Below are 12,574 nucleotides of genomic sequence, written 5' to 3' on the forward strand. Positions count from 1 at the left end.
TCTAGACAGCATATTAAAAAGCAGAGACATTACTTTGCCAAAAAAGGTCCATCTATTCAAAGCTATGGTTTTTCCAGTAGTCATGTATGGATGTGAAAGTTGGACTATAAAGAAAGCTGAGCACTAAAGAATTGATGCTTTAAAAAAAAAAAAAAAAAAGAATTGATGCTTTTGAACTGTGGTGTTGGAGAAGACTCTTGAGAGTTCCTTGGACTGCAAGGAGATCAAACCAGTCCATCCTAAAGGAAATCAGTCCTGAATATTCATTGGAAGGACAGATCCTGACGCTGAAACTCCAATCTTTTGGCCACCTGATGTGAAGGACTGACTCACTGGAAAAGACTGTAATGCTGGGAAAGATTGAAGGCAGGAGGAAAAGGGGACGACAGAGGATAAGATGGCTGGATGGCATCACCAACTCAATGGACACTGAGTCTGAGTAAACCCCAGGAGTTGGTGATGGACAGGGAGCCCTGGCATGCTGCAGTCCATGAGGTCGCAAAGAGTCACACACGACTGAACGACTAAACTCAACTGAACTATGCATTAAAACTGATTATCTGATTGGTATATGCTATGTGGCAGGCACTGTGAAAACCAGTAAGTACACAGTGATATAGAATACAGAAATGAAGAAATGGCCCCTGTCCTCTAAGACTTCGGACTCCATTAGGGGAAAGAGGCATCAAGCAAGTTAATCCAACAATCAAACTTTCATGTATATGTAAATCCATGGCTGATTCATATCAATGTATGACAAAACCCACTGGAAAAAAAAATAATAAAAAAAAAAAATATGGTAAATGTTAAGAAGGAATACAGTACCTACCTACACTAATAGGGAATTATGAGGGGGCTTTTAGAGAAGGAGGCATTTCTGAGGAAGTGAGAGATGAGGGACAAATATAATTTAGCCAAGAGAATAAGGCAAATCATTCTAAGCAGATGAGAAAAAGAGTATGAGATAATCCTATAGTGGAGAAAAATGGCACTTTGGAAAAGCCTGTGTGGTTGGAATACAGTGACGGCATGGAATGAAGGCCAGAGAGGTTAAACAAAGCCACGTCACCCACAGTCTTATTGTAAGCCTTTTAAAAGGACTTAAGACTTAAAACATTTGCTGGTGGTCATTACTGGGTTGAAGAAAAGACTTATAAAAGGCAGACAGGATTTGGAGGCAAGAGTAAGACTTCCATCTGGTGCATGCAAAGTTTAAAAGGGCTTTGCATCAATGAAACAGTGATTTTAGTCGGCAGCTGGTGGACAGTTCAGAAGAGAAAGATATAGATTTGAAAGTTATTAGCATTTGGATGGTGTTTAAAGTCACAGGGATGGATGAGCAAGAAGGCACAGAATTGCACAATCTGGATATTTAAAAGTTAAGCAGAGTATCAGGCAGGCAAAGACTGCTCCAAATAATCAACATGAATGAATATGATGACTGATTAGCAGTATCTTCCTTCAGTGGTAGATGTGAATCTAGACACAGACATGCCAGATGTTGATAATGACCAGCCCAAGTCTTCAATGTATATAATCTATCAGACTCTCCCCATCAAAATCAAGCATTTTCTATTCATTTCACAGTATCACTACCCTACCTGAAAGTGCACTGAACCAAAGTTAGAGAGCTATTAGGATACTGCTAAATTGATACTGCTTAAATAATAATAAGCAAAAAAGACAGTTTAGGAACTGGTGTATCTGTTTTGCAGAATGGCAGACGAAAAAGATCATAAACTTTCATTTTCAGTATAATCAGAAACTTTTAATTTTACCCATTCAGCCAGGATAAGGACTAACGTAGCTAGCATTTCTCAGTCATAACCAGTAACCAAAGTCAAAATGTTATTCCTTTACATTTGCACACAGAATTTTATTCTAAAGGATTACACTCAGGGAATAAATGAGTCCAAGATTATTGTTTTCATCTGACATTTATTTTTCAATGCCAAGAAGTAGAATCTTAGCTGCCCAGGTTTTTTTTTCAAAGTTTCTATCCAGATGTGTTATTTTAATTAGCCTAATTTAGGTAAACTTATAGAATTCATTGGAAGGACTGATGCTGAAGCTCCAATACTTTGGCCACCTGATGCGAAGAGCTGACTCATTAGAAAAGACCCAGATGCTGGGAAAGATTGAAGGCACGAGGAGAAGGGGATGACAGAGGACGAGATGACTGGATAACATCACCAACTCAATGAACACGAGTTTGAGCAAGCTCGGAGAGATGGTGAAGGACAGGGAAGTCTGGCGTGCTGCAGTCCATGGGGTAGCAAAGAGTCAGACACGACTGAGCAACTGAACAACAATGTTAAAGAAAATTTAAAACATAACCTAACTCTAACTCAGGCAGTTCTTGGGGTATTGTCCAGGAACCTCTGGGGTGTAGGGAAAGGGAAGCAAACAGTGGTATTTTCAGAATGGAGCATGATAGTTAACAGAATGTAATGTGCTTGTGTATTTCTGTGTTCCAAAATTCCTTAGCTTTAATATTTACAATACAATAAATATTGATAGACAAAGCCCACATACACAGAAGCTAGCTGGGGTCCTTAATAATTTTTAAGTGTGTAACAGGGTCCTGGGACCAAAAATTTGGCAATTACAACTCTAAGTTTCTTTACAGCCATGTATCTGGTACGAGTTTAAGCTTACCCTGACAAAGTATCGCATGATCTTGTTCTGGAAATCTCCAGGAGGTAGCAATAAATATAATAAGACCTCACACAAATCCCTTAGGAATCCTAGAAATTAAAAAAAAGGAGCTATAATAACAGAAAATACAAAATCTCCACCTACTCTTGATATAAAACACAAATAAAGCAGCAGGATTAAGCAGTTTGCTGATTATACAAGCTTATTATCTTAATAATTAATCAGTATTCAATAAAAATCTTTGTTATTCTCCAAATAGCCAATATTCATTAATCAAAGTAATATACACTTTTTTACTTTGCCCAGTTCTACCCTACATCTTGAGTTGTTGAGAAACTTCAGTTACAAAAGTGTTTTCCCCCAGAAGTTTTAGTTGCACCAAGTATTCTACTCTTCTACCACACATCTCTACATACTTAAGTTATCTGCACATTTAAAAATATACTTACAATTCTTTTTCAAGAAAGAACCTCCACTAACTTCGCAGGTAATAAGAAGAAGAATATGCTCTTCTATTTTACCGATTGAGGAGGGCTTGATTTACATAAAAGAACTATACATCATTCTAACTATTTCTTACATTTAGTTATTTTATTAATGCTGCTGCTGCTAATGAAGTAGCAATTAAAAACTGAACTGCATAATAAATATAAAAAGGAAAGAAGAAAAAAGGAAAAAAGCAGAAAAGAAGGCAAAGAAATAGAAAAGCTGAGCACATTTAAAAAATCTAAGAAAACAATTTCCACAACTAGCAATGCTTTTCTGAGTTGTTCATATGCTGACACTTCCTGGGAAGGTAATTATATAGCTGATCCTGATAATCAAAACAATATGCCAAGTAGCACAGACTAGGTCATTGTAAAACTAGGAAAAGACAACATCCTCAGCTAAAACTTATCTGGTCTAATATCTCAAAAAGAAAAGTCAATTAAACTCTATAAATTTCATTTGAAACATTATCATCATTCCCTTAGAAAATATTTACGATAATAGGTGTACCCTTGAGTTAGACATAGTAAACTCAAGGTGAAGATAAAATTACTACAGATCAAAAAGAGTAAAGTCATAAGGATAAAATGTTTGTGTTTGCTGTATTTTAAAAGACGACAAAAGAAGTTCTCTTTAATTGAAAAGGCTCTCTTTAAAAGAAAAAAGAATCTGGAAATTTAAGAGTTAAAAGATAAAATGAGCAGTAGTGTTTTTACTAAGCTTCCTGTCCCATAAGAATAACTTCACTCTTAGATTTTACCCTGGTATTTGTTAAATGGTTCTGCTAACTTGCCTCTACTACTGTGAACAGTTAATATGCTCAAAAAGTTATATTAAAAAGAAAACCTTCTTCATCTTTGGGAGAAGTGCACACTAGGTCACGGCAAACGTCCTTTTCCATTTCAACTTCAACTTCAAAGAAGGTATCTACAAGATCTTCTGCTGTACCTGGACAGAAAAGGAACAATTCAAGATTACAGAATAATAAAGAAAAACAGATTCTAAAATCCTAATTTTCAAATGGGATAAAGATATTATTACCTTTCACTTGATCATCCTTCTCTGTTATCTTTTGTTGGGCCTTTCTGAATACTCGTAGGTGTGTGCCAAAATCATCTACAAGGCGTGTAGTAAAATAAGGTTGCCAGTCTATTTCTTTAGACCTTATAACAAACACATTACATAGAAGGATGACTTTTTTAAGTCAAAAAATAAATTTATTCAATGACTATTGAAAAACAACATGATCATCACAGACTGAATTTATTTATACTGAGATTTTGTTCATTTAATTAGTATTACACCTTAGCATTCCTTTTCAAAAGACCCATAGTTTATCAAATCTATTTAAACTCTTGAACAGTATTCTTTGAAGTATTTTGTGTCGAAGCTTAAAAGTACTAAGTGCTTAAAATTAAAAAAAGGAAAGACAACAGGCAATTTCTCACCCCAGACATAACAACACATTAAGAACTGAGAATGCTTCTGCTTGTTTTTAAAAGAGCACTTGGGATTTTTGATTCTTTCTGAACCCTTTCTGAATTCTCCACATTCTTCCATTTAGTTATACAGTTCAAGTTTTGAACCAAATACCTTTGGTGTGAGCCTGATTGGTTTCTGTTTGCATATATAAACACCTAAAAACTCAACTATTCAAAATAACTATAGTCACTTGGAAATGGTTTAAAGAATAATGTATAAAATAACACACTTACCCATGAAAAAGATGGTAACTAATTTTATTAAGCTACCTAGTACTCTTATAAAAGAAGACTTCAACAAACACTGCTAATTCAGCACACCAGTGAAACGTAACAAATAGATAAATACAAAACAGATTACACATCTCTTTTGATTAAGTGATATTATTAAACAAGCATTTTTTTCAATGCTGTTCTCCTTATATTAACACTAAAATTAATTCATCCCTTTAGGAACATACCAAATAGAAGACAAAGAGTCTATTCATAACGATGCTGAGCAATAAAGGAACCAAAAAAAAAGTATACCATAAGTTGTCATGCTAATTCACCATACATAAAAAAGCAAATGAGTAAGCTAATTTCATTACTGTTTTTGGAGAAAAACCTTACAAATGTGTAACAGCACTGAGGAATATCACAGATGGCTGTTCTCAAATAAGAAATTGTTAACATTAATATACTTTTTAATGTGCAATTATAATCTATTATACACATGGAAAAAGTAAATTATAAGTACATGAAATATAAATCAACTTAATAAAAATAAAGGTAACCTGAGTTCTGAGATTTGCAGAGGCATTACCGTTCAACTACATGAGCGATGTATATAAGAATACACTAAATAGCAATATTCAGTCTCAAAATAAAACTTAAATACTTAAACTTGGAGGTCTATAGAATCTTTGTTTCTTATTTTAAAGAGAAAAGCACTATCTGTGTAAGCATCTTTACAAAATCATCCAAACTTGAAAATTTGTATAAGAACAAAATTTACTTGGTGTAGACCATAAATTCACTTAATCCATAAAAGGTTCATTCTAACAACTTTAGAAGCAGAATCTTTCAAATTGTATGTGTTCTGTTTCACGTATAGTGCTGTTATAGAATTTACTAAAATTCCAACAAAATAAATTCATTAATTTTAGAAGGCATTCTAAAACCTATCTCAATTCATCTTAGAAGATGTAAATGAGACATTTGAAGAGGATATAAAAGGATGTAAAAGTAATATTTAACATGACTGGAAGTTAATCAGTAATGCAAATATAAAAAATTATTTTAATTATTAAACACAGATTTCTACTTTCAATATAAAACACACGGAGGTGAGGAAAACAGGAAACAGAATATTTCATATTCCCTGTCCAAGGTAATTATTTTCCCTCTGCTTGACTCATTTTCACTGAATACATGCAAATTTAATGTAAATCTCAATTCAAAGGAACTATTCCAGGTAAGGAAGATAGGAACAACAGTAGTACATGACTGCCCACTTATAAATCAGGAAAATTTCTACTAATAATTTCTAGTAGTATTTACCTTATAATTTGAAAACATTTTGTTGACAGCGAAGAACTTCCTAAAATTATGGTATATGACTAATATATAATAAGTGCAATGTAAATATAAATTTAAAAATCATTCAATTTATGTAATAGCCACATTTCCTTCTATTGATTTACAAAGAGCTTTCTATTTGAGTTCTTAATGCTATTATTCTTAAATCATGACTGCAGTCAAGGCTCTTTTTCACTTTGTTTAAAATATTTCCCCACATGTCTTCCAGTAAAAACATCTAGATTATTGTACAATGAGTCCTATTATCTACACTTTCATTTTATTACTACTAAGCTTTCATTTCTTGAATTTAAAAATGAGAGCATACTTCCTATTGACCAAGAGAATAAGGAATATATTCAACCCTACCCCCAAAAATAAAATTTACAGTAGGTTCCTGTAGCTTATATATCTTGATAGAATGACTGCATGAATTACAACGGTTAACCAGGAATGCAAATAAGAAATGAAGTCTCAAAGAACAAAAGCTACAGTTAAACTATAAAGTGTACCTCTCTGAATATATATTAGGCATGCCTTATCTTCATCTCTAATACCAGCATCTTATTCCTGGCCTTTTAATTGGTCTCCCATGTCCTTTCTTGTCTCTCCCTTCATTCTATTTTCCATAGAGCAGCCAGAGTGATCTTTATAAAAATACAAATATGATAATACAAAACAAGGGTTTTAAAAATACTTGAATGACTCCTGACCATGCATATCTGGGTCCCTGCTTACTTCCTCATCGTCTGTTTCGATCTCTTCCTTCCTCTTTGGTTCTGTTCTTATCTCAGTGCCTCTGGACAGACTATTTCCTCTGCCAAATTTGCTCACCCTGTCTACTCCCTACAAATTTACCTTCTCTCCTCCACATTCCCCTGACAATTCCCATGTATACTTTCAAGTTTATCTAAAATGTCGGTTCCACACACAGCACCCTGCATTGACCCTCACACTCTACCCTACTCCTTCACACTAGGTCTCTGGTTACAGCGTTTAGTTCTATAGCACTTAGAATCTGCAGTTAAACAATTCAATTGCTGAGATAAATCAGGGATTTCATGTTTTATTCACTGTGTTTGTTTTATTCCCAGTGTTGTTCCCAATGGCTAAATAATACGTTAAACCCTGGAGGCACTCAATACATACTGATTTACTGATTTCTCTTCCAGGGTCAGAGCACTGTTAACAGGTGCCTGGGGAATGGCCACATGAACCCCCTAGAACAGCTTCTTCTTTACTCCTTACAGTTCTGACGTAGGACACACATTGATTGAGAAGCTCTTTTTGCCTCTCGAAAACCTAAAACTACTTAATGCTAAAGCCTAAAAAAGGCAATGAATGTCCCAAATATGGGGCTGAGACTGAGATTATACAAATTCCTTCACTGGTTCCATCTATTCTAAGCAGTAAACAGTTTATCATCAGTAATACAAAACACACATCAAAATCAATTAAAGACTTCTGTAAAGAGGCCCTGAACTGGCATACATGTCCTTGATCCAAGTAAAAGATACACCATTTCATTAGTTGGGAAAGTCAGCAAGTCATATCATATCCCACGGTTTTTCTCTAGGGACACTTACAGCTTAAAGAATCTATGATTAACCAAATGCAACACACACATACACAGGCACACAGGAACACAGTACATGGAAAAGTGATAATGGGTAAACAAAATATCTGATCAAAGGAGGGAATCATGAATGTATGTCATTTTATCTTCAATCATATAAATCATTCAATATAAGACCAAGGGAAGACCTTTTGATTAAGGTTTTGCTAAGAGTTATTAATGTAGCCTTTGTCCAACTGAGCTATTTCAAATCCTGAAAGATGACGCTGTGAAAGTGCTGCACTCAATATGTCAGCAAATATGGAAAACTCAGCCCTGGCAACAGGACTGGAAACGGTCAGTTTTCATTCGAATTACAGAGAAAGGCAATAACAAAGAATGCTCAAACTATGACACAATTGCACTCATCTCACAGGCTAGTAAAGTAATGCTCAATATTCTCCAAGCCAGGCTTCAGCAATATGTGAACTGTAAACTTCCAGATGTTCAAACTGGTTTTAGAAAAGGCAGAGGAACCAGAGATCAAATTGCCAACATCCTCCGGATCATCAAAAAAGCAAGAGAGTTCCAGAAAAACATCTATTTCCGCTTTATTAACTATGCCAAAGTCTTTGACTGTGTGGATCACAAAAAACTGTGGAAAATTCTGAAAGAGATGGGAATACCAGACCACCTGACCTGCCTCTTGAGAAACCTATATGCAGGTCAGGGAGCAACAGTTAAAACTGGACATGGAACAACAGACTGGTTCCAAATAGGAAAAGGAGTACGTCAAGGTTGTACATTGTCACCCTGCTTATTTAACTTATATGCAGAGTACATTATGAGAAATGCCGGGCTGGAGGAAGCACAAGCTGGAATCAAGACTGCTGGGAGAATTAACAATAACCTCAGATATGCAGATGACACCACCCTTATGGCAGAAAGTGAAGAAGAACTAAAGAGCCTCTTGATGAAAGTGAAAGAGGAGAGTGAAAAAGTTGGCTTAAAGCTCAACATTCAGAAAACTAAGATCATGGCATCCGGTCCCATCACTTCATGGCAGATAGATGGGGAAACAGTGGAAACAGTGGCTGACTTTATTTTTCGGGCTCCAAAATCACTGCAGATGGTGATTGCAGCCATGAAATTAAAAGATGCTTACTCCTTGGAAGGAAAATTATGACCAACCTAGATAGCATATTAAAAAGCAGAGACATTACTTTGCCAACAAAGGTCTGTCTAGTCAAGGTTTTTCCAGTGATCATGTATGGATGTGAGAGTTGGACTATACAGAAAGCTGAGCACCAAAGAATTGATGCTGTTGAACTGTGATGTTGGAGAAGACTCTTGAGAGTCCCTTGGACTGCAAGGAGATTCAACCAGTCCATCCTGAAGGAGATCATTCCTGGGCGTTCATTGGAAGGACTGATGTTGAAGCTGAAACTCCAATACTTTGGCCACCTGAGGCGAAGAGCTGACTCACTGGAAAAGACCCTGATGCTGGGAAAGATTGAGGGCAGGAGGAAAAGGGGACGACAGAGGATGAGATGACTGGATGGCATCATCGACTCAACGGACATGGGTTTGGGTGGACTCCGGGAGTTGGTGATAGACAAGGAGGCCTGGCGTGCTGCAGTTCATGGGGTCACAAAGAGTTGGATACGACTGAGCAATTGAACTGAACTGTCTTGAATAAATCATTCTCACACGGAAGAAGTTATGGTTTCCAGTTTCTTTTAAAGGACGTAACAGCTAAGGACATTTATAAACAAATCTGAACGCAGAGTAAGAGTCTTTCAAGGCTCTTCACCAGTATTTTGTAGTTGTCTTTTGCACACCTAATTCAACTGCAATCTATTTAGCAACTTGCTCTGAGTAAATTCCAAAGCAAGTGACCTCATTTTCACAGGAACTACCCTGTCATACTCATATTTCTTCAAAATAGGTAGGAGTAAATTAAATTATATGATTATAATAAAAAGTATAACCAGGGTACACAGGTTCAGAAACAAATACAACTTCCTTTTTTAATACAGTCAATTGTCTTGCTCCTCTAAAGCATCCATGTTCAGCTTATACCACAGAACTATTATATGAAACTTTCTTTGCTCAAGAATCTATTAATACAAGCGACTTTTGATAAGTTTAAATCTCAAAAAGTGGGAACAGAAAAGGGCAGAAGTACAAGAAAGTAGTCTACTAGCCTAGCTTTAATGCAACGGGCTTGAGTCAGTATGTCGTACAAAGGGAATGGACTGGCTAACTAAAGAGAATTTCTACTACAGTAGTCCAGAACTGGTACCATTCCAAAAAGAGTTTACAATTTTTTGACAATACTCACACACACAGAAATAAGCAGAAGGTAAGTGCTATGTCATAAGTCAAAAAAGATTTAAAAAATTTGATGAATGAGGACTATCATTGATGAATGAGTACCATTTAACAGGGAAAGTAAGGATATAGGAACAAGCAAAAGAAGGGAATGAGCATGATCAACCCCAGAGTCATCACACAGACTTGCCTAACTAAAGAAGTGGGTGACTGCTGGGCAGTAGAGGCAATCTTCACACACTTGGCAGAACACTGTCCTGGAAAAGGTCCTTTATATCAAAATGAAAACAGTCAAAATTGACCTTCCCACAGAAACAATCCTATGATTAATGTTTCATTCCTGATGCTATATTATTTTTTCACAGGAATGATTACTAAGATATTATTTTAAAACATTAAGAATGACACAGTATATTGCATAGTATATACACTGCATAGTATTCGTGTTTGTATATGTGTGAATATATATCAAAAGTCATACACACTTATCACATATAAAGGCTTTTTAAGTGTATATTAATCAATAAGGGTAATATAATAACCAACTGCATAAAATACAATAATATGCATTAATCTCCTAAATGAAGTCTTTTACCTTCTAAAGAAGAAATATCAGACTTTTTTAAAAACCACTATCAAAATTCCTAGTTTTACTGGGTAGATTTTGACAAGCATCTTTGAAGACATTTTGAGAAGTTCTATTCCACTAGATTTTTTGATCACCTGACTCACAGCCATCTTTTGCCGAAAGTGAGTGACCTATCTGTAAAAGAAAAAAATTCCTTCCTTGAGTCACTGAATCAGACAGTTAACCCCCTCAGAATTCACTATCATAAAGGATATACTCTTTAAAATACATAAACCTTTACATGTTTCCATCCTTAAGAGTTCTTGAGGGAGTACTTTGTTAGCATCAAAAGCTTCAGCCTAAAATTGAATTTGAGCAATATTTTAAAAGCAAAGAATTGTAAACTTGCTTCTAAACCCATTTAAAGACTCTCCCTTCTCAATTTGCTCATAAATATTTCAAGTTACCATAACCACTTCCCTAGAGCATCTTTGCTTCCCTTTTAAAAACTACTTCAAGAATTTAGTTATAAGGACTGAGTATAAAATAATTAAAGTGATTTTTTTCACAACATTACTAAATTTACATTAACTCATGATCACTCTCTACCATCATCCTCAAAAATACATGGAGAATTACTCTTTCACAGGAGCTAAATCAGCCACCACGAGGACACAAGTTTCACTGCTCTGTGGTTACTAGTCTGCTCCCTTCCCTCAGCTGCACCTCCTCCCCGCGTGTGCTGCAGCAGGCATGCGTGCTAAGTCGCTTCAGTCAAGTCCGACTCTTTGTTATCCTATGGACTGTAGCCCGCCAGGCTCTTCTGTACATGGGATTCGCTTCCCTAGGGGAGCTTCCTGACCAAGGGACCGAATCCATGTCTCTGGCACCTCCTGCATTAGCAGGTGGGCTCTTTACCTCTAGCTCCACCTGGGAAGCCCCATGCGCTGCAGGGGGAGAGCCAAATGAGCACATCTCTCTCCTAACCCACATGCAGTGACTTTACGCTCACAGCTTAAAATCAACCACGGTGGGAGTATTCTACAGAGAAGAGCAGTAGTTTAGATAATCAAGTAAAAAACTGTCAAGTTTCATTGATGCAAAACTGCTTAACTATAGGGAAAAGATTGGTCTAGCTAATATCTTAATGTTTGAAGTCTTGCATCCTTTCTGACCATGCAGAAATGTAATAAGAGGTTTAAATATAGTTTATCATCATCCTAGTCTAAGATTTACTACCAGTAAAACAGCAGACCATAGAAGTACTTTAATCCCAAAGTAAATTAAATCTAAAAAAAATAACTCTCCAAATGGTATTCAAAATGTGGGGGTGTGATAGAGAATGTGAGTGTTTTGAAGAGGAGATATGAGTGAAGGCAAACAAATCAAGATTAGTACCAACCATATCAGGGAATCTTAGTATTTCAGAACTGAAAGAGATCTGAAAGAATTACCACAAACCCTTATAATCACAGGGCCAAAAACGTAAATTACTTATTCCAGATTAGTTACTGAGATAAAGGTTTCGTTAAAACAAAAACAGGATTCCTGAGTTTCAATTCAGTTTATCTGCTATACCTTGAACTACACAAAATCTTCGGACTCATAAAAGTTATAAACGAATTGGTAGAGATGGAGAAAAACCCAGGCCTACAGTTTTACACAGCCATAGGGTGGAAATGGTGCTCAGTGAACTCCAATCCCACGTAAGAAACCCATCCAGTTCTACATCTCGGGCGCCAATGCTTCAAAGAGGTCAACAATGCAGAAGTTCTAAAGAACTTCAATCTCCAAATATAAAGAAAAACTTAGAAGAACACACATAAAGCACACTCACCTATTTTAGAGGTTGAGCATAAAGAACGCAGAGCTGGGAGCCTTAAACTACATGAAAAAAACAAATAACCTGGGGCTAAGTGTGCATCTTAA

The 12,574-nt window shown here is 36.0% G+C and overlaps 1 protein-coding gene across 3 annotated transcripts in view; it reads right to left on the reverse strand.

The window, feature by feature from the left end:
- SNX13 (sorting nexin 13) overlaps positions 1-12,574 on the reverse strand; it is a 148,433-nt gene that overhangs the window by 71,593 nt on the left and 64,266 nt on the right. For 2 of the 3 annotated variants that reach the window (XM_043871688.1, XM_043871689.1), the window contains exons 6-8: positions 4,189-4,310; positions 3,994-4,095; positions 2,659-2,747 (exon numbers count right to left, since the gene is read on the reverse strand). In XM_043871688.1, coding sequence (XP_043727623.1) covers positions 2,659-2,747; positions 3,994-4,095; positions 4,189-4,310 — 313 coding nt within the window. Of the gene's footprint in view, positions 1-2,658; positions 2,748-3,993; positions 4,096-4,188; positions 4,311-10,267; positions 10,330-12,574 lie in introns of all 3 variants that reach the window. The other variant, XM_043871690.1, reaches the window with a different exon arrangement.

Source organism: Cervus elaphus, chromosome 18, assembly GCF_910594005.1.
Source record: "Cervus elaphus chromosome 18, mCerEla1.1, whole genome shotgun sequence".
NCBI lineage: Eukaryota > Metazoa > Chordata > Mammalia > Artiodactyla > Cervidae > Cervus > Cervus elaphus.